The sequence below is a fragment of the Hippopotamus amphibius genome, chromosome 8, assembly GCF_030028045.1.
Source record: "Hippopotamus amphibius kiboko isolate mHipAmp2 chromosome 8, mHipAmp2.hap2, whole genome shotgun sequence".
Lineage (NCBI taxonomy): Eukaryota > Metazoa > Chordata > Mammalia > Artiodactyla > Hippopotamidae > Hippopotamus > Hippopotamus amphibius.
In genome coordinates this window covers 102,284,680-102,308,330 of record NC_080193.1, presented here as the reverse complement: position 1 = coordinate 102,308,330, position 23,651 = coordinate 102,284,680, and the positions used below count along the sequence as shown (strand labels likewise).

Below are 23,651 nucleotides of genomic sequence, written 5' to 3'. Positions count from 1 at the left end.
GAAGAATCTAAGATGTCTTTCAGTAGGTGAATGATCAAATAGGGGACCATGGAATACTAGTCACTGATAAAAATAAATGAACTGTTTAGCCACAAAAAGACATGGGGGAATCTTATGTGCATATTGCTAAATCAAAGAAGGCAGTCTGAAAAGCTTGCTTTTCCAGTTATATGACATTATGGAAAAGGTAAAAATCAGTGAGTGCCAGAGTGGTAGTTGGAGTGAAATATCAGTAGGTGGAACACAGGGAACTTTTAGGATAGCAAAGCTATTCTGCTTGATACTGTCATGGTGGATACATGACATTATATATCTGTTAAAACCTATAGAACTATATACAACACAAATCTTGAAACTTAATGTTAACTATGGTTGTTAGCTAATGATAATGAATCAATATTGATTCATAATTTGTAACAAATGTTTCCATACTGTCTTAGACTGCTTGAGCAGCTGTAGGGGAGAAAAAATCATTTTTCCTCCACCTTTCTAGGTTCTTGGCTGAGACCAAGACAGAATAACATAGGAGAAAAACAAACAAGCTTCATAACGTGTATATACCTCCTACATACATGGGAGATACCCAGGAGAAAACTGAATGACTCTCCAAAATGGCCCAAGGAAGATACCTTTACAAATGGATATTTCCCTTATAAATGTAAATATCCCTTACAAAAGGGTAACTTCTGTTAGGTTTTTAGAGCTTCTCCAATGTCTGCTATTTCTCAAAAATAACCAGCTCAAGAAAATCCTTTTGGTCTTTCTTTTCCTTTCTTCTGCCTTCTTTTTTTTTTTTTTTTTTTTTTTTCTTCTGCCTTCTTTGAAACTCTCTACCTTACTTTAAATGTCACTGTTTTCCACTGTATCCTTGTTTCTCATTTTGTCCTCCACTTTTCATCTCCTACCTTTTCTCTCTTTTTGACTTTAATGGACCATAAAAATAAAATGTGAGCTTCCGTAATAAGCTGTAATCTGATTGTCTGATACTATAGTTTAAAGCTTCATAGTTACCTTAGAAAAATATAAAGAATCTGACAGTCAGTAATGATCAGATAGTCAATAAAGGGATGAAGCGGGACTTCCCTGTGGCACACAGTGGTTAAGACTCCGAGTTCCCAATGCAGGGGGCCCAGGTTCAATCCCTGGTCAGGGAACTAGATCCCACATGCATGCTGCAACTAAGAGTTCACCTGCTGCAACTAAGGAGCCCGCCTGCCACAGCTAAGACCCAACACAACCTAATTAATTAATTAATTAAAAATAAAGGGAAGAAGATCAATAAGCACATAAAATATGTATATCTTATTATAGTAAAGAATCTGTAGTTGTTATTTAGTTTGTGTGTGTGTGTGTGTATCTGTGTTTTTTCTGTGTTGAAAATAGTTTTTCTTTTGGGTTGGGCAAATTCTAAAATGATTTTTTTTTAAGGTAAAATTCATATAACATAAAAATAACCATGTTAAAGTGTGCCATTCAGTGTATTTAGAATGTTGTGCAACCATCACCTCTATCTAGTTCCAAAACATTTTCATCAGTCCAAAAGGGAACTCTGTACCTGATAAGGAGTCACTACAGATTTCCCCCTCACCCTAATCTCTGGAAACTGCTTATCTGCTTTCTCTCTCTGTGGATTTGCCTATTCTGGGTATTTCATTTAAATGGAACCATAGAACATGTGACCTTTTGTATATCCTTCGTATGGAAAAACCACATTTTGTTTATTCAGTTATCAGTTTATGAACATTTGTGTTGTTGCCACTTTTGGCTGTTGTGAATAGTGATTCCATAAACATTTCTGTAGAAGTTTTTGAACACTTACTTTCAGTTCTTTTTGGTATATGACTAGGAGTGGGATCTCTGGGTTTTATGATAATGCTAGATTTTTGAGGAACTTCCAAAATGTTTTCTACTGTAGCCGCACCATTTCCATTCCAGCAATAATGTACAAGAGTTCTAGTTTCTCTCCACATTCTTTCCAACACTTTTTTCTTCTTTTAAATTATAGCCATCCTACTGTGTGTGTGAAGTGATGTCTCACGGTAAAATGAGGATTCGTTGTATAACTTATTCTATATGTTAAATTTATGTGCAATTATTAATATGTTAAAGTCTATTAAAATCCAATAGATGTCCTGCAGATTAAGAGAGTATTACAGTGCTTCAACATATCCTTCTGAAGAAATAATGTTTTGGCATTTTAATATTTAATTGTGCTTAATTTGAGACAGATACATTCATTTAAAATAGGAATGCCTGTCTTTGCCCTGCTGCTTTTGAGTTTGCCATAGAGGCTTCTGGTTTACATAATGTCCAAAAGCAAGAAAGATTTAAAATACAATATGCTTGGTTTTGATAGAGTGCAAAGAATGATTCAATAAAGATATTAGCAGTCATCAAGCCCAGTATCTGGTCATTATTATCAAATACTGCATGAATACCTCCAGTTAAATGAATATGAACAGCTATCTCATAAGGTGATTCATTCTCTTTTAGACAGCTCTGTTTATAAACCATAAGTTCTTCTGTACGCTAGGCTAATAACTGTTGTCCTTGAACACATTCTAATTGGATCCTGTTATTCTCTCTAGCTACAGGTCCATTTTTCCACATAAAGACAGCTGTCATATCCCCTCACGTTTTCTCTTTTTCTACATGTGACACTTCAGTTCTTTCTACCCATCACATTTCAGAGTTCTTATACCTTTGCTATTCTACTTGCTCTCTTCTGGATGTGCTCTAGTTTGTAGACATCTGTTCTAAACAGTGTTTCTGTAGACATGATCTGATCCACAGAATGGAACTAACACAAGAGATGGTTTGTATGCTCATAATAGGCCTGTGATTTCTGCAAGTGAATAAGCTTAGGCTCAGACAGGTAAAGGTATATTCCCAAGGTCATAGAATATGCAGAAGAACTGAGTTTTAAGTCCAGTTCAGGTTTAACTGTCTGCAAAGCTATACTCTTTTCATTAATAATCATAATACCAATATCAGTAAACATAGTAACTATTTATTGCTTAGGTAGAATATACTCAACACTGTACTAAGTAGTTAGACTCCCACCTAAGCCTCACAGAAGACTTGTGAGGTAAACCTGACTATTTTTACAAATGGGAGAATTCAAGATCAGAAAATTCAAATAATTTTCTAAAAAGGCCACTGAAAGACTAAAGATTTAAAACCAAATATGATTCCAAAATTTGTTCTCCTAAATATTATAGTTTTCTGTCCATGCTGTTCCGTGATACAGTTGATATTTCAGTAATTAAGAGCACAACTGCCAGGTGTTTCACTGTTCTAGGTCTATATAAAATAATTCATAAGATTAGAAATATATACAATTTGCAGTTACTGCAAAATTATTATTAATTTTTCCTTCATTTCCTTTTGCTGCAAAAACATTGCTGATTTGACTATATATTGATATAGCCTTTCTGTCAGTATTTAGCGAAATACCAAAAAGAAAAAATGACTCTAAAAATTTGTTTTCTTTTAGGTCCACCTCATTCATTTAACCGAGATGAGACAATAATCATTGCTTTGGCATCAGTCTCTGTATTAGCTGTTTTGATAGTTGCCTTATGCTTTGGATACAGGATGCTGACAGGTAAAAATATAATTTTTTGTTTTGTTATTTATTAAGCATGTCATTTAATCAGAATTGATTTTCTTTGAAAAGAGTTCATCATGGTAAAAAACATCTCTGTGCTGTGGTAGCCCCAGAGCCATCCTTCTCTCAAACTTTTTTTCTTAGTTTTTATGAAAGGTTTCTAACATATACAAAATACCGATTGCCCAACTTCAGTGATTATCACATCTGTATATCATCTTTAGCCCCACTCACCACATCCTTCCATGCTATTGGATTATTTTGAAATAATTTGAAGGTATCACATATCTGTAAATATTTTAGTATTATCTCTGAAATATAAAGACTTAAAATATATAAAACCACAATACCATTTTCACATCTAAAAATAACTAATTCCTAAGTATCATCAACTAGTTCGTTCTAATAAACGTCAGATTTGATGAGCTTTTTAGGAAATCAGCACCCATTCATTCATTTGAATAACTTTAATAAAACCTTTGTTGTTTCTGCATGTTTCTTAGGGTTTTATACTTGGTGTGTTGCTGGAACCATCTCCCAGAATTCAGCTTTTGTGTTATTCATTATTCATCTTCATTTATAGATGATTCCTAGATTAGTAGATAGTTTTATTCCTGTTGACATTAGGCATAAGTCTTGCTGTCTATCCTTCTGTAAATCTTCTTTTTAACTGTAATATATTAAAAAGTATAATAAAGATTTTCATTTTCAGAGAACCACACATTAGCAAGTTCTTTTTCCTATTCCTATAGGAGACCGTAAACAAGGTCTTCACAGTATGAATATGATGGAGGCAGCAGCATCAGAGCCCTCTCTTGACCTAGATAATCTGAAACTATTGGAGGTAAGATTGCTTTCAGATTATGGACTGTTTTTTCTGCTCTCACAGTGTATCTGAGAGAGTAATTCCATTAACTAGTTCATTTATTCAGTAAGCACTTATGATCAATTTTGTGCCAAGGCCTGTTCTAGGTGCTGAGAATGTTGGTGAACAGTACAGATACATGAGGCTTATATTCTAGTGAGAGACTGCAAGAGAGTAAATAAATGAAAGTATAGTTGGCCCTTGAACAACATGGGTTTGAACTATGATGTGTTCACTCATACACAGATTTTTTTCAACAGTAGATGCTACAGTAGTACACCATCCACGGTTGGTTGAATCTGTGGACACAGAGGAACCACGTATATATGAAGGGTCAGCTATAAGCTATACGTGGACTTTGGACTATGTGGAGGGTCGGTGTCCCTAACCCCCACATTGTTCAAAGGTCAACTGTATATTTCAGGTAGTAATAAGTGCTGTGGAGGGAAGAAAAGCAATGATCTTTGAGTATAGATTTGAACAGATTATGGGAATAAAGACATATCAAGTTCTGAGAAAATGTGCCAGGTGAGGAATCTATAGTAGATGCTGAATAAATATTCCTTGTCTATGTATATATTATATATTGTATAGGTACATATGAATATTATGTTTTGCATGGAATTAAATTTTCATTTGGTAATATCTCAGAACCTGTGTTAAAAGTCTTACCATAATGAATGTTTTTATAATCTTTATTAGGATAAATCAACTAAACCACAGACTGTTAAATAATCGATCAGGTAGATTTGATTATATAATTTATATGATTATATAAAACATTTTAAGAACCTTCCATTTGGGAGAAAAATATAATAAAAGTTAAAAGCAAAAATCTAAAAAGGTATTTCAACACATAAAGTATTGATAGAGAGCTGATAGAAATCAACATGAAGTAAACAATCCATTAAAAACAGACAAAAGAGATGAATTGTCAAGTCACAGAAGAAGTATGCCTAGCAAATGTATAATAAGATGTCCAGTTTACGAAGTTGGAAAAAATAGAAATTAAAACCATTAGGATTTTATCCTGGACTGAGTAAAAGAAACACTCCCAAACATTGCTGATTTCACTTTATGTTGATACAGCCTTACTAAGGGGAATCTGTCTGTTAAAATTTAAATAAGAAATAGTGAATGAAATATGACAAATATCCTTAAATGGTAGATCCCTAACCTTTTTTCAGTAAAAAGTCAGAGAAATCCCAGAAGCCAAAAATGAAGAGAACAGTTGTATCTTGCGGGGTTTTTTAATTGTATTGTACTAGGTACTGTGAATGTTGTATTGTGGAGATCCTTTGTTCTGTTAGGTTCTTCTAAAGTGCGTTCCCTTCATTGTTTGTTTTAGTGGGTGATTAACTTGGTTGGACATATTGCAAACCCAGTCCTTGAGCTGAAGTTTAATTATTTTATCTTTAGCTGGAGTCTGTCCCATGCTTTAATTGGGTTTCCCACTCTCAGACTCTCCTTTTTAGGATTCTCCCTTCATTTTCCATCAGCTGTGGTTGCCCCAAATTCTGTCCCCTGGTTCCTGAGGCCAGAAAAATTTTCTGTCACGGTTTTTGCTCCACTACAAGTGCAGATTTCAGCCTGCTCAAGGCTTAAAGATATAAAAATGAATAGCTCACCCTATGCCATTCCTTTCTTCTAACTGTTGACTTCCCTCAGAATCTGCCTACTTTTGTTTGTTCTCCAGCATTTTTAGATTTCTTTTAAAAATTTTGTTCAGAGTTATCCCCTGTGGCTGGGCTGGGTGTGGTAGGATTTTCTGAGCCATATAGGATTCCAGAGTTACTAGTTTCTTGATAATGGAGTAATTCAAACTAAGCAATAGAGACCTGTTGCATACATATGGATTTATACTTTATTATTTAGTGAATTTGATTGTTAAATTGTGATGAAATAATATCTTGCTTTCTTCAAAACAAATTTACAGCTGATTGGCCGAGGTCGATATGGAGCTGTATATAAAGGTTCCTTAGATGAACGTCCAGTTGCTGTAAAAGTGTTTTCCTTTGCAAACCGTCAGAATTTTATCAATGAGAAGAACATTTATAGAGTGCCTTTGATGGAACACGACAACATTGCTCGCTTTATAGTTGGAGACGAGAGAGTCACTGCAGATGGACGCATGGAGTATTTGCTTGTGATGGAGTATTATCCCAACGTAAGTTCTTCATAAAAAATATACTGATATTTGTATGTCAGTCAGATTTGTAGGAGGACTCCTGTTATGTAGAGTGTTACTGGTTTGCAAACTGGTTATTAATGGTCTACAATGAGATAAGGATCTTACCCCAGAATGTGAATGAAACTGTTTAGTTCCTTCGCCTCTCTCTCTCTGTCTCTCTCTCTCTCTCTCTCTCTCTCTCAGCAAGACTTTCTTGATGAAGGAAGCAGTGCTTTCATTGACATTTATTCTGATGCATGCTCCTTATCCCAGACTGGTAATAAATAGTTTGTGGATGAACACCTTAAGTAGCACTGACACATATATATTTACAAAAGCCTTCTGTTTTCTACTTGTAAAACAGAACAGTATAATTTATATTTATACTGGTAAGAGATAGTTTGTAAAGAAAGAGTCGAAAATACTTTTTTCTATCTTAAGTTGATAAATCAAAGAAGTGTTTAAAATGAAATAATTCATAATTCTTAATATTGGAGAAATAAAAATTGATAATGTCTAAATTCTCCTTTCCATCCTCTCCTCCTCTCTCTACCCACAGAAATGTCTTTTCTTACTTCAAAATTCTGAAATGTCATAATTCATTAGATCTCCTTTTAATCCTAACGTGCAAATCCTTTACACAGCTGCTAACTTACCTCCTCATGTTCAAGTAAAGTAATTCCACTTTTTTCCCCCTTTTGCTTTTTTTCCTCCATACAGGGATCTCTATGCAAGTATTTAAGTCTCCATACAGGTGACTGGGTAAGCTCTTGCCGTCTGGCTCATTCTGTGACTAGAGGACTGGCTTATCTTCATACAGAATTACCACGAGGAGGTAAGACAGTGAATAGAAGATGCATGACAACCATGTGGGGCCAGAATTCACAAAGGGAAATTTTATTCATGTCTTCAGAGTAAAAGTATATTTTATATTATAGCAGATGTATTATCAACCAGTTGTTTAAAAGATCTAGCATGAGGAAATATATTTGAAATTTAACAAGAAGAATAAGAAAAAGAACTTCAATACTCCAGAGGGGTCATAGATTCCACTGTGATTTTGATTAAAGCTCTCCCCACTCTCCCTGTAAAGATAGACGTGTGGGCATACTTTAAACAGTATTCTTTTGATTGTAGGGATTCTCAGACTCTTTGAAGTTCATCTACGGACCTAGGTTAAGAACCTCTTAGCTAGACTGTATTGTATTTTCCTTGTATTTATTTTGCTTATTTAAATGAACTACAAGTGCATTATCACTTCTTTACACATGATTTCCATAGTTGGTTGACCTTTAGTATAAAACCAAACTGTATCTTTTTATAAATTAGTGCTTCGCTTAGCTAGAATTAGGTTTGTTCAAAAAAAAATGCAACAAGTTTCAATGAGAATGACATTTTTTTTCTTTCTCATGTAAGAATCTAGAGAGAGACAGCCTAACGTTTTTGGCAGCACCATAGATTATTAGGGCCCCAGGCTCCTCTATTTCTTCTCCATTACTCTTTATATGTGACTTTTGTTTTCAAAGTCACCTCATTGTCTGTCATGCTATATGCTAATCATCAGAAAAAGGAGAACAGAAGGAAGTGCCCCCTTTTGCCTCCAGAAGTCCCACTCTTGTGCTTATGTTTTGTTTCCCAGAACTTGATCCATTCTTTCCTAACACACTTAGCTGCAAGGGATGCTTGAATATAGTTTGTTTTTGTTTTTTTTAGCCGGGTGCATTGCTGCCTCAGTGCACTGGGTTCTGTTACTGAATAGAAAGAGGAGACTGCATGGTGAGGAGTCAGTTTTTGCCATTGTGTCAGTACCGTTTGGTTGTGTTCCTTGACATAGCTACAGTCTTATTCAGCCTTTATGTACATTTTTGCTAGTTTTTCAAAGCATATTTTTAATACATTTGCTTTTTCACTTTGTTTCAAAATAAACCTGACATCACAGGCACCTATAAATTATCTTTGCTGGGAAAATCTGTCTTTGCATTTTCGTCCCTTAAAGCAATTTTCTTGTCATATGTTTTTTCGCTGACCTCTGTAATGAAGAGAATGTTTAACATGTCAATTTCTTAGATCTTTGTTCCATTGTATAATAGCGTGGATCATCTTTTCTAGGTGCTGCTTCATATATAAATAATTTCTCCTGAATAATTTATGAGTTCATTTATCTTGACATCTTGCTTTTCCTGAATACAGAATTGACCAATGTTATTGCCTATGTCAGCAACTTGATGCACTTACTTTAGTGCTTTTGCTCATTAACCATTTGTACTGTGTTTTCTTACTCTTAAACATTATAACTCCTTTAAAGAGCTGGCTTAGCAAAGAACTTAAAATACCATCCTAATCTCCCTTTTGAAGGCTTGAGTGATTCAGCAAGGTTTCCAGTCAAACATTGGCTGAAAAGAATGATTGCCATCAAATATGAGTTTTATTTAAACACAGGCATTATTCCAAAGCATTACCTAATATTATCACTAAATAGTTAACCTTTTTAAAAATTGTATATGTATATGCTGTTGTAAAGAACATAAGTACAATGCTGTTTGAATTTTTGGTTTTACCTTCTTATTTAAAAATATTCATACCTCACTCCAGTCAGAATGGCCATATCAAAAAGTCTACAAGTAATAAATGCTGGCTAGGATGTAGTGAAAAAGGAACCCTCCTACACTGTTCGTGGGAATGTAAATTGGTACAACCACTATGGAGAATAGTATTGAGGTTCCTTATAAAACTAAAAATAGAGTTACCATATGATCCTGTAATCCCACTCCTGGGCACATATCTGGAGAAAACTATAATTTGAAAAGATACATACACTCCAGTGTTCATTGCAGCACTGTTTACAATAACCAAGCAACCTAAATGTCCATCAGCAGATGAATGGTATATACAAAGAAGAATTACTCAGCTGTAAAATGATGCCATTTGCAGCAACATGGTTGGACCTAGAGATTATCATACTGAGTGAAGTAAGCCAGACAGAGAAAGACAAATATCATATGATATCACTTATATGTAGAATCTGCAAAAAAAAAAAAAAAAGATACAAATTAACTTATTTACAAAATAGAAATAGACCCACAGACAGAAAACAAACTTAAGGTTACTAAAGGGGAGGGGGGAGAGGGATGATAAATCAGGAGGATGGAATTAACATATGCACAATACTATATGTAAAATAGATAACCAACAAGGCCTGCTGTATAGTATAGTAGGAAATATACTCAATATTTTGTAATAACCTATGAAGGAAAATTACCTAAAAAAGAATATATGTATATGTGTGTATGTATATATATTTATAACTGAATCACTGTGCTGTACATCTGAAACTAACATGATATTGTAAATGACTATACTTCAGTAATAAATATTCCAGCTATACTATTTCAAAACATTTAAAGTGTCATTTCACTTTTTTTCAGATAACTATATTCTTCCCAATATTTTCAAATATAACTTTGCTGTTTGGCATAGAAATTTTGTAGTAAGGAATAATACTGTTATTATTTATTTAGCCTTTTTTTTTTTTTGCTTCAGAAAAAGGAGGAATTTATTTGTAATTGGTTCTCCCTATGAATTTTTTTCCTAATAATAATATCAGTGTAACATTTTCCTAGAAAAAAATCTAGCAAAGGAAGAACATATGCAGATCACTTAAATCTAACCAGAAAATTACTGTTAACTAGTTTATGTACATCTTTCCGGGTCCTTTGCTCTGCCTGCATGTGTGTATGTAAATATCCACAGAGAGACTATTTTTTGTTCAGGTTTCTTTTTTTTTTTTTAAATCATAATTAAAATAATATTGTGTTCTACTTTCCTTTAAGAAATTTGCCAAGTGTGCTACTGCCCAGGGCAAAATCATTACATGTTCTGCCCCCTTTTCTACAAACCACAACCCCCTTCCCCAATAAAAAAAATTAAATACTGAAGGGAACTTTAAGGGGAAAAGAAGTCTCAAAAAGACGGTCTATAGTTATGCCCTTTGCATAGGTGATGAATCCTCTCGTCTCTTCTTTTCTCTTCTCTTCTTTTTCCTTATTTCCTCCCTTTCTTTCTTCCTCCTTTGCTTCCTCCCTCTCCTCTTTTCATTTCTTTTGTTTCCTTTTTAATAGTAGCAGAAAGTATTACCCTGTTTTCTTCTCTGGCTGGCTGACTGACTCATTGCACATTCTTCATATTATTAATTCCCCAATGTGTGAGATATTTTAGTTTACGTATTGATTTGGTGTTAGTATACAAACATTTTCCAGTGTCTCTATAAATTTTCTTATATAGATATCAGCTTGAGATTATACCACATATACTTATGTTGTGGTTTTATCCAGAGTAAGAAATGCAGCTCTTTTAGGGGTTGAGCGAGCTATGTTTGTACTAACAGTCTGGAAGTCTGGACCAGGAAGGGGAGCAAATAAGAAAGAAATCAATTCTTAGAAAAAGAAACCTGGTAACTGCTATTTTTCTTCCAATTGTGCTATTGCTATTTTTTTTTCCCCTCACCTATATCAAAGGAATCGTCATCTTCTATCTTTGGTTTCATTTTTGGTGAAATTGCAGTCTAATACATGTTAATGAGAGTAATAAATGTAAATACTGAGTCTTTTTGGCCTAAATATAAAGACTCTGAAGTTGTCACTGACTTGGTTCTGATTGCTCTATTTCTTTGTATACCTAGGGAATTATTTTAAATTTGAGGAATTATACTATAGAATTTTTTCATTTCAAGAGGTGTGGTTTTATTTCAATGTAAGATTTATATAAGGTTTTCTTTTTTAAAAACTTTATTGAAGAATAGTTGGTTTACAATGTTGTTTTAATTTCTACTGTACAGCAAGTGACTCAGCTATACACATATATATTCTTTTTCCTATTCTTTTCCATTATAGTTTATCACACAATACTGAATATGGTTCCCTGTGCCATACAGTGGGACCTTGTTTTTCCATCCTATATATAATAGTTTATGTCTGCTAATCCCAAACTCCCAATCCGTTCCTCCCCCTCCTCCAAAGTTTTTTTATAAAGAGGAAAAAAATTATGATTTTAGTTATGGACTTAGGTTGTTTATATTCTTTCAGTCAGTAAGCATTTACTATGTGCCAAGCCTTTTGAATTCAGGCAAAACATGTTCTCTCTCTGCCTTCATGGAACATATAGTCTTCTGATAAACAAGTAATAGAATGAATATAATAGTATTTTGTTTCTCTGTGAAATCAGAAAACAGCTCCCAGTCCATTGTAAAACTGTTTCTAGTTTGATTTGAAGAACTCCGGTAGGCTTAGATACATGGCTAAACCTCAGGGCAAAAAACTGGGATTTTCATAGGTTTGATTTGTTAAGCTGTTAGAGAATAGTATAAGATACATATACCAGTTTTGGAGCTATGTCAGTTTTTCAGTGATAATTGTTTTAGAGAAGTTAACTTTTTGTTGTTTATGCCAAATATTCCTTTCTCTTTTGCCTCCATTTGCTACTCTAGAAATGAAAAGGAAAAAAAGATATATATTAAAATTAGAAGCGATAGCTTGTTGACTGTTAATTGCAGCTGAATGTTTAAAGCTTAATTAATTATAAACGCAACAGGAGTTATGTTGTGAAATATAGTAAAAGTAGGATTGCAAGTTGAAATTTTGATTTCTTATGACCTTATCTGTTATTAGCAAATTAATGGGCAGAAAAATAACACTACCTTCTCTATTTATGTGGCCCCTATTATCTTCATGCTCATTTCATGTCCAGTAGAGCTCTTTAAGCATTAATAAATATTTGAAAATTATTCAAACAGATCATTATAAACCTGCAATTTCCCATCGAGATTTAAACAGCAGAAATGTTCTGGTGAAAAATAATGGAACCTGTGTTATTAGTGACTTTGGGTTGTCCATGAAGCTGACTGGAAATAGGCTGGTGCGCCCAGGGGAGGAAGATAATGCAGCCATAAGTGAGGTGAGTGTATACAAAAGGTATTACTCTGACATACTTTCAAAACATAATAAATTGCATTTAAAAATCCACCAGCTATTCAGGACAATTATCCTTATCCAATCATAGCATATTAGGAATTACAAAATTAAAATAAACAGAAGACATTGCATGAAGTTCATCAGTTCATTGTGGAAATCACTGCCATTCCAGCTCATTTTTGTCAGGCATGAGGAGGAATGCTGTTGAATAGGATGAATATATCACAGTTTAATTATTTAAAAAGGGAATTTTTTTTTTTTTATTATTATTTTATTTTATTTTTTTGGGGGGTACACCAGGTTCAATCAACTGTTTTTATACACATATCCCCATATTCCCTCCCTTCCTTGACGCCCCCCCCTCGATTCCCCCCCACCCTCCCTGCCCCAGTCCTCTAAGGCATCTTCCATCCTCGAGTTGGACTCCCTTTGTTATACAACAACTTCCCACTGACTATTTTACAGTTGGTAGTATATATATGTCTGTACTACTCTCCCGCTTCTTCTCAGTTTCCCCTTCACCCCCCGCCCCCTCCCATACCTCGAGTTCTCCAGTCCAGAAAAAATTGCTAAGGTGAATTTTATTAAAATTAAAAACTTCTGCTCTATGAAAGACAATGTTAAGAGAATGAAAAAACAAGTCACAGACTGGGAGAAAATAATTGAAAACATATCTGATAAAGGACTTGTATCCAGAATATAAAATAACTCTTAAAACTCAACTGTAAGAAGATTAAAAAAGCCAATTATAAAATAGAACATCTGAACAGACACCTTATCAAAGAAGATATACAGATGGCAAATAAGTATATAAAAGTTACTCAGCATCATTCCTCATTAGAGACTGCAAATCAAAACAAGATGCCATTACATTCAAACAGTTTAAAAAAAAACCAATAGTATCAAATGCTGGTGAAGATGTGGAGCAACAGCAACTCATTCATTGTTGGTGGAAATGCAAAATGATACAGCCACTTTGGCAAACAGTCTTCCAAGCAATCACACTCCTAGGTATTTACCCAATTGACAACTTATATTCATACAAAAACCTGCACGTAAATCGTTATAGCAGCTTTATTCATGATTGCCAAAAACTGGAAGCAAACAAGATGTCCTAAAAAGGGTATTTTATAGATTGAAAAATCAGGTATAGAAAGGTACAGTGACATGCTTAGGTTCAAATAACATACTGACATATTGTTGACCTGAAGTCCATGTATAACTTCTGGTCTAATGTATGCCCATTAGAATATGGTACATTCCTTTTCTGAAATATATCACTCTAATTTATCAGGTTGGCACAATCAGATATATGGCACCAGAAGTTCTAGAAGGAGCTGTGAACCTGAGGGACTGTGAATCAGCTTTGAAACAAGTAGACATGTACGCTCTTGGACTGATTTATTGGGAGATATTTATGAGATGTACAGACCTCTTCCCAGGTAAGGGAACTGCTGTCAGAAATTGATATATGTTTTGAAGTGAAGTAGTTATATTTTTTCCTACCTATGTTAAAGAAGCCAACCTTTATGTTTGTACTTTTGTTTAAACCTTTAGTTTATTGCCATCTAGTGTTCAGAAACATTATTAGCAGAAGGGTATGAATCAGGAAAAACTTTTTAGAAAGAACTCTAGGTTTGCATCTGAGTGTAATTTAATTAATTGCTCATAATAGCTTATCTGTGTCCAGTTTGGTCTTTGATTGCTTTAGCAGTCATTGTTTTCCTTATGCACCTCTGAGTATTTGAGAAGCTGCACTTAATAGTGTTTCCTGAACTGACCCAATAAGGAATTAGAAGTAATGAATTATCCCTTGGAACACTTTTTTCTTCCTTTCTTTTTTTCATTCTCCTTTTCTTCCTTTTTTAAAAAAATTCTCCCTTCTCTTGTTTTCATGCCTTCCTGCCTGTCTTTCTTCCTTTCATGAAAGGATGCTCATTTAATGTGAATGCTTATTTGAGGCTTACTTGAAATAGCCAAATGAGTGTATATTTTTTCTTCTTTTGTTAAGGTTACATCACTGTGATTGTGATATAAAAATTTAAACTAATTACCAATATGTGCATTGTATTCTTCTAGATGGTGTACAAAATGATTTGACATAAATGGTCTATCTTATAGGAATAACAGCATTAAAAGCATAAGAAAAGGAAAAATAGTCAATTGAACCAGCATGGACAAATTTATGAAATGGAAGTACTTAATAAAAACAGATTAGTAGTGGGGTTGAATTTCCTTTTGCTTTAAAAACAGAGAGCATTTAACAATAGGTTATAATTCTAAAATATAATGAAATAAATTAATAATTATTTATATTACAAGTTAATCAGTTATTATTTTAGAAGTATATTTTCCAGGTAATTAGAAGTACGGAGTACTCAAAGTGTTTTACTGGAAATAGAAATGATTGCAGTAGTATCACATATAAGAACCTTGAAGCTTTTGGAACTTTTAATTTCTATTGTTGGAACTTTGGCCACATATTTTTTAAAAATTCTAATCCACAGTTTTTGGTTTTTAGAAGTATGTTTGACTAAAATGATTCTTGTATCAGCTTTAATTAGTACATTGCTATCAGTAACATTTTTTGAACAGTTATTGCATTCAAAGAATAATTATTGCTTTTAGACTGATAAAGTGCGAAAACAGATGTTTGAAAAGGGAAAGGCAATTAAATCTTGTTTGCAGAATATTATTTTAATAGAAACAAGATGAATTGAAATAGTACTGTAAAGAGTTTAAAAAAGGAAAAAGAAATTGGGGGTTACTTTTAAATGTATACAGAATTTCAGTTTAGGAAGATGGAAGAAGTTTTGGAGATGGATGCACAGCATTGTGAATGCGCTTAGTGCCACAGAACTGTACACTCAGAAATGGTTAAAATGGTAAATTTTGTGTTATGTACATTTAACCACAATTTAAAAGAAAAAAAGGAGAAAGTTGCATTAAGATACCCTGTAATCTGGTATAGGGAAATGGGGAAGAAGAGGCATATATGAGAGAAAATGTAGAAAAGCAACCTGTGGTTCTGGTTAGCTATTGGAAGACAGTCTAGGGAATTGAGAAGTATACAGAGGTCTGAGAAATAGTGAGGATGGCAGCCAGGAGCTTAGGGAAAAAGTACTGGTTTACAAAAATTGTTATTGGAGAAGTTAAAAGAATGAAGAATTTAAGATTAAAATGATTATTTGGAAATTGTCTACATAGAAATGGTAATTGAGAATTTATAAGTGGATGTACTCCCCTGAGAGAATAAATGAAGAGAGAGAAACTTTGGTGAGTAAAGACTGAATATTAGGGACTTCTCTGGTGGCATGGTGGTTAAGAATCTGCCTGCCAATCCAGGGGACACAGGTTTGAGCCCTGGTCTGGGAAGATACCACATGCCGTGGAGCAATTAAGCCCGTGCACCACAACGACTGAGCCTGTACTCTAGAGCTCGCGAGCCACAACTACTGAGCCAGAGTGCCACAACTACTGAAGCCCATGTGCCTAGAGCCCATGCTCTGCAACAAGAGAAGCCACCACAATGAGAAGACCACGCACCGCAAGGAAGAGTAGCCCCCACACCACAATGAAGATTAGCCCCTGCTTGCCACAACTAGAGAAAGCCTGCCCGCAGCATCGAAGACCCAACGCAGCCAATAAATAAATTTATTAAATTAAAAAAAAAAGACTGAATATTAGGGGACGTCCCCCCTCCCTCTCCCCCATCATAGATTATGGAGAAGACAAATGGACAGAAAAATAGTGAGGAAACTGAGAAACCATAGTATTTTGGAAGTCAGTGTTAGAAAGTATTAAGAACCAAGATTGATAAAAATATATGTAATTGAAAGATCAAAGGAAGTAGAACTGAGGAATGATCTTGGAATTTGAATAGGAGGAGGTCTGATATTCTTAGAGGAGTTTCTGTGGAATAGAGAAGACAGAAATATTACAGGGTAAAGGAGGAAAAAAGTATTAAGAAAGCACAGCGGATACAGGGTACTCTTAAAATTTTTAACAATGAAATGGGGTGTAAATTGAGAAAAAGTATCCCACAAACATATTAATAAGCCTAAAGAATAGCATATGTTAATTGTAAAATTCTTATAAAAAAATTTTTTAACTTCTGTGATACAATTCCAAATGCAGCATGTGCTTTTATTATTATTCCATTTTATTAAATGGAAACAGTTTGTAATGAAGGCTACCTTTCTCTGTAAAATATTAACAATATAAGTGAATTAGGTTCTATATTACAAAGGAAGAGAAGGAAGGAAGGAAAGGAAAGAAGAAAGAAAAAGAAAAAGGAGGATGAGAACAAGCATAATTTAAGAAGGGGATTAAAAAGTTCTTAACAGCTTAGAGACATAATTAACAAGTAACAAATGACAGCCATGAAGATTTAGTTGAAATTTGATAATTCTTAATGTCATTCCATTCACAAAACAAGATTGTGCATCAGTTTTATTTAGCAAATTTCCTAATTATAATTCACACCTGGGACTTCCCTGGTGGTGAAGTGGTTAAGAATCCACCTGCCAATGCCAGGGACATGGGTTCGAGCCCTGGTCCATAAAGATCCCACATGCCACGGAGCAACTAAGCCTGTGCGCCACAACTGCTGAGCCTGTGCTCTAAAGCCCATGAGCCACAACTATTGAGCCCACGTGCCACAACTACTGAAGCCCACGTGCCTAGAGCCCGTGCTCTGCAGCAAGAGAAGCCATGGTAATGAGAGGCCCGGACATCACAACGAAGAATAGCCCCCACTCTCCGCAACTAGAGAAAACCTATGCAGCAACGAAGACCCAACGCAGCCAATAAATAAATTAATTAATAAAAAAATAATTTAGACCTGATTAAAACAAGTAAGTAAAATTGTAAATAATTATTCTACTGAACAAGCATTTGAACAAAAAATAACACTTGGAAGGTACGTATGTGTGTTGTGTATGTGTCTCAGAAAGACAGAAGAGATATACTAGTAAATATCTGGCAGTTCATGAATGGTATGGGTTTATCATATGAGATTTCATGAAAGAAAGCGATACACTAACTGGCAGGATGAAATAGTTTAGTTTTGTCTTTCAAGTTCAATGTTGATGGTTATTGATCAAAAATAAGTATCTGCTTAAATGTTTATAGAGTATGTGAAAATATCATTTGTATTTATAGATAGTATAATATTCCAAAAAATTTGGGCTATGCTACATAAATTATAGAATTAATCTTTGTAAATCTTTTTTAATATTGGGTGGAGGGCAAGTGTATAGGTTTTTTTTGAATATCAAATTGATGCATAAAACTTCAATTGCATGTTTTGTAATGTGCTTTCTATTTGGGTCATTATAATTTTGTAGTGTCTCCATGTGAGTGAGATAAGGAAGGCAGACATTGCCATTTTGCTGACAGAAAAACTGAAGCACAGAATAGTTAAACGACTTTTCTAAAGTAGAAATGAAGCCAAGATTAAAACCTAAATGCCTTTCCTCCATCCTGGTATTCTTCTAATTTATCCTGCCATTTTAATGGTGTGGGGGGAGGGACAAGGAGACAGGAAGAGTCTCTATTTCTATTGTTTTCTTTGCCAGTATTTTGACAAAATTATTGATTTTTGAAATGTTGGTCCCAGAGGTCTTCTGTGTGGCTAAATATGTTGTTTAATTTGATCATATTTTGTAAAAATCATAAGTTTCTTGTCACAAGCAGCTGATTGTGCATATTGGTGATGAATAGGGTTATTAAACAGTGGTAGAATAGTTAATGAGATTTTAAAATCCTTGATCTAAATACTGCTCATTAAGGGGAAAAAAATCAGTTTATTGATTTTTCTGTCAGATAATGATTATAACAATTTTTGTGACATTTGATAAAGCCAATTTGATAAATCTGGCTAGACTGTGATACAGCCAGTGATGTAATGAGACATGACTGTACAACCCACCCACTTATATTAGTTCTACAGACATGTTTATTGTACCAGATTTTGGACTTTCTCCTCATATTCAGCACCCTCAATCCCTTTATGGGTTAAGAATTCAGGCATAGTTTTAAGTGTGAAACCTTATGTAGATAATAGCGTCCACACCAGCCCCCCATTCCCAAATTCACTAATACTAGAAACCATTTTTTAAAAGCTGTCCATCATTGTAACTACCATTTAATTTGTAACAAACATTTAATTTATCAAACAAAGACTATTTTAAGTAGAGCTTTTATTAATGCATAAAATCCACAGCAGGGTCTCTTTATGATAATTATAAATTCTGCTCTTATCGTTTTAAAAAAATACACAGGTGAATCTGTACCAGAATACCAGATGGCTTTTCAGACAGAGGTTGGAAACCATCCCACGTTTGAAGACATGCAGGTTCTGGTGTCTAGGGAAAAACAGAGACCCAAGTTCCCAGAAGCTTGGAAAGAAAATAGCCTGGTAAGGAAAAACTAAATTATTGAGAAAAAGGACTTTTGACTGAATATGTTCAAATGTTGCTTGAAGCAAAAATAAATTGTTAATAATGATAATAGGTTTTTGAGTTGTCTAATGCCAGAAATCCAACTTACTTCATTTGTATGATATATTTTCTTTTTTAAAAAAATTAATTAATTTTATTGGCTGTGTTGGGTCTTTTTTGCTGTGTGTGGGCTTTCTTTAGTTGCAGTGAGTGGGGGGCTACTCTTCATTGTGGTGAGCGGGCTTCTCATTGCCATGGCTTCTCTTGTTGTGGAGCACAGGCTTCTAGGCTTGTGGGCTTCAGTAGTTGCAGCACATGGGCTCAAGTTGTGGCTCACAGGCTCTAAAGCACAGGCTCAATAGTTGTGGTGTACAGGCTTCGTTGCTCCTTGGCATGTGGGATCTTCTTGGAGCAGGGATTGAACCCGTGTGCCCTGCATTGGCAGGTGGATTCTTTTTTTTTTTTTTTTAATCTATTTATTTATTTAATTTATTTATTGGCTTGTGTTGGGTCTTTGTTACTACACACAGGCTTTCTCTAGTTGCTGAGAGCAGGGGCTACACTTCATTGTGGTGTGCGGGCTCCTCATTGTAGTGGCTTCTCTGGTTGTGGAGCACCGGCTCTGGGCACGTGGGCTTCAATAGTTGTGGCACACGGGCTCAATAGTTGTGGCTCATGGGCTCTAGAGCACAGGCTCCATAGTTGTGGCGCACGGGCTTAGTTGCTCCATGACATGTGGAATCTTCCCAGAGCAGGGCTCAAACCTGTGTCCCCTGCATTGGCAGGCGGATTCCCAACCACTGCACCACCTAGGAAGTCCATGGCAGGTGGATTCTTAACCACTTAACCACCTAGGAAGCCCCTGATATATATTTTCAAAGAGAGACTGTTATGTCTGAAGTTTGCCACATTGGATAACAGCTGGAATAATTAACATGGTAATATTTTAAACATTTATTGAAATTCCATTCCATTTATTCTCTTGAGAGTGGTACCAAAAATGTTAGTTAGCACAGACTTACGTATTCAATGACTAATAGAAATCTAAACTACACCGAAAGGAAACCGAGGTACCAGGTATAAATTCTGCTTGTTAAAAATGCAGTTCACAATGCTGAAATACTTTCAGAGGTTCCTGCCGTTTCAGTAAATTTTTGCTACAGCACTAAAAACATCCTACAAACATTTGCATACAACATATACACCCATACAATTTTTTTTCTCATTTTTTTTTAACATGAATAGGATCATCTCATTATCCACTATCATTTCTGAAGCTTATTTTTTTCACTTAGTTTTTCATGTCAGTACATACATAAATGTATTGCTTTCTCTCCATTTGGTCAGTATTGCATTATATGCCATAATTATTGAATTGCCCCTTATTAATGACAGTACCCTGTATTTATTATTTTAAACGGCTTTCTAAAAGAATTAAAGTTATGCCTATACATGATAAACAAAATCAAATTGAATGGAATGGCTAAAATAGGAAATGGGAAAGGAAAAGACTACCTACTCCTGTCACCACCCTTTAGAAGTAATTCCTGTTAACAGTGTTCTGAGGTTTTGTTTTTGTTTCTAAATTTTCTGTTCTAGGGGTTACAATTATAAATTTTAAATACTGTGTTTATTCTTATTTATTCTTATTTCTCATTTGTTCTCTCCTAGTTTTATAATATTGTATCTATTAGTAAATTGTTTTGTATACAGATTGACCTGAAATTTTTAATAAAATAAAAACATGAGAATTTTGCAGAGTTATGATTATATAATCATCCACTGCACAATGTAGATTGTGCTTGGGCTCATAGAGGAGGAAGTAAAAATCCTATATGTTAGTTACTGTAAGCTCTTGCCGCTTGAGGAATAATGTTTCAAAAGTTACCATCCATTGGCTTTTCTTTGATTTTTTGGTCATATTCTTCTCTCCCTCTTCCCCTTTCTTCCCGTCCCCTCCCCCACCCCTTCCCTCTACTCTACTAAGAAGCAACATTTTATCTCTTTAATTGAAGTATAGTGAACTTAAAATATTATATTAGTTTCAGGTGTACAGTATACCAATTCAGTATTTTTGCAGATTATACTCCATTAAAAGTTATTACAAGATAATGGCTAAATCTCTGTACTATACAGTGTATCTTGTTGCTTATCTATTTAGTCTTATTGTAGTTTATATCTCTTGATCCATACCCCTATCTTGCCCCTCCCCTCTCCCTTCTCCCCATTGGTAATTACTAGTTTGTTTTTTATATTTGTCACTCTGTTCCTATTTTGCTCTATATATTTGTTTAATTTTTTTGATTCCATATATAAGTGATATCATATAGTATTTGTCTTTCTCTGACTTATTTCACAAAGCATAATATTCTCTGGGTCCATCCACACTGTTACAAATGGCAGGATTTCATTCTATTCTATGGCTGAGTAATATTCCATTATGTGTGTGTACACACACACACACCCCTTCCTTATCCATTTGAGAAGCAGCATTAAAAAAAAAAAAAATCTCATGTAAAAAAGAAAATCTCATTCTCTTTCTTGTAAGTCATTTTTTCTTTGATGAAGTTCTTTGTTACATAATGCATGTTAGTATGTGTGTGGATAGTAAATGTTGTGAATTCTTGCACATTCAAAAATGTTTCTATCTTGCTCTTTCACTTGAGTAATAATTTGGTTGGGTAATGGTTTCAAGACCAACTTCATTTTCCTCACAATTTTGAAAGTGCTCCACTGTCTTCTAGCATCTAGATGTGTTAATAAGAATTCCAGTGCCAGCTAGTCTCATTCCATTGCTTTTTATCTTTTTGTTTTATCCTCTTGTTTTCTTTTCTCTATGAGCTTTTAAGCCTTTTGCTTTATTGTTGGAATTAATGACATTTCATCTGGGTATCTGTAAACATGGATCATTTCACACATTTTGCTTCGCACTGGACAGGTTTTCAATTTGAAAGTTCAGAAATTTTTTCAGAGGAAATTTCTTATATTGTTTAAGAAATTATTTCCTCCCTTCCATTTCTTCCTTCTGGAATTCCCATTAGAAAAATATTCGACCACCTGATATTCTAGGTATCATTTTTTTTTTTCGTTATTTTTCATCTGCTTTTTTGTTGCACATTAAGATTTGCTCAGCTTTACCTTTCATATCACTCATTTATTTTTCACTTTCACCACTCTATAAGTTATCTGTTGGTTCAAATCTTACTTACCACAGTCATTTATAATTTCTAAAATTCTTATTGTTTGCTTTTCCATAGTAATCTGTCCTTGTGTTAAGAATGTTAGGAATTTAATTATCTCTGAAGGTGTAAGTTAGAATTTTTCATACTTTCTACAAGCAATTTCATGATTATAGTTAAAGGACAAAAATGAGAAAGTTTCATTAAGCAACATAAGTCATTTTACTCTATATTTTCACATTTTAATTTTAGGTTGTCTTGACAGGATTAGAATATTTTCATTCTAGATCCAGGTGTCATGGCATGTTGGAAAGAAGCTAGAGAGATTTTATACGTTTCCGTATAGATTTAGATTAAGTATTTTTTCCATTGGTCATCTTTGTCAGTAGATTACCTTCAGTGAAGTCTTCTGCTTTAAATGAGATTGAAATCTTCAAGTATGAGACAACTGAAGACCTATTTCCAAGCACATTTGCCCAAGATTGCCTCCAAACTGTAGTCCCTGCTATGGGAGCTGGGACAGATTTTTAAGAGGTCCCTGACATCAGGTGAGAAGCTGAATCCTTTACCAGGATTCATTAAATGTGCCAGCCTCACAGTAGAGCATGCTTCAAAGAAAAATCTCTTTGTGAAATTTTATCTAGTAAAATACAACTTCTTCTTCCTTAAGTTGTTTTATCTCACCAGAGAAATTGGACTCCTTATTCTGAAGTATCTCTTGGCAGTGCTGCCATTACGGGATATACATAGTTTTCTGGAAACTTTTTACTCTCAATTTAGATGAGGTTGCTAAGTAAGAAATAAGTAATATTTGGTTCACTTCCAGTGAATCCATTTAAAATATAATGTGCTATAGTCAACAGAAATGCTACTCTGCTGCTCCTATGCAATGACAATCCAGTACTAGAGTTAGATAGCAAATGCATAGTTTATAAAATGAGAAATACCCTCCTTTTTCATGAAGACATTTTGCTTCATAAAACTTAGTTGCATTGAAATTTTTTTTTGAGGTACACCAAGTTGTCATCTGTATTTATACACATATTCCCGTATTCCCTCCCTCCCTCAACTCCCCCCCACATGCATTGAAATTTAAAACACTTTTTTGAATTGCATTGAAATTTTTTAAAAAAAAACATTTTTGTAGTAACAAAACTCAAAATCTTCTAAATATTAATGAATGCAAAAACTTGTTTTAAAAACTGCCAGGAACCAAACATAGATCAGTCAATAAAGGGGGGAAGAATAGCTTCCTGATAAAAGGAAAGTATGGAAAAGTTTGAGGGAAATGCATGAAAATGTATACGTCTTCAGTTGCCTATGTTGACATTTTAAAAATACTGTCATATTAATGTAGATTTATAATTATTGTTTTATGCGTTTGTCTCAAATTGTATAGAAAAAAATAGGAGTCACAG

General features: G+C 34.3%; 1 protein-coding gene across 6 annotated transcripts in view; it reads left to right on the top strand.

The window, feature by feature from the left end:
- Positions 1 to 23,651, top strand: part of BMPR2 (bone morphogenetic protein receptor type 2) — a 178,691-nt gene that overhangs the window by 133,413 nt on the left and 21,627 nt on the right. For 5 of the 6 annotated variants that reach the window (XM_057747162.1, XM_057747164.1, XM_057747165.1 and 2 more), the window contains 7 exons: positions 3,497 to 3,607; positions 4,363 to 4,454; positions 6,412 to 6,642; positions 7,366 to 7,480; positions 12,434 to 12,594; positions 13,906 to 14,053; positions 18,896 to 19,032. In XM_057747162.1, coding sequence (XP_057603145.1) covers positions 3,497 to 3,607; positions 4,363 to 4,454; positions 6,412 to 6,642; positions 7,366 to 7,480; positions 12,434 to 12,594; positions 13,906 to 14,053; positions 18,896 to 19,032 — 995 coding nt within the window. The remainder of the gene's footprint in view (positions 1 to 3,496; positions 3,608 to 4,362; positions 4,455 to 6,411; positions 6,643 to 7,365; positions 7,481 to 12,433; positions 12,595 to 13,905; positions 14,054 to 18,895; positions 19,033 to 23,651) is intronic. The other variant, XM_057747163.1, reaches the window with a different exon arrangement.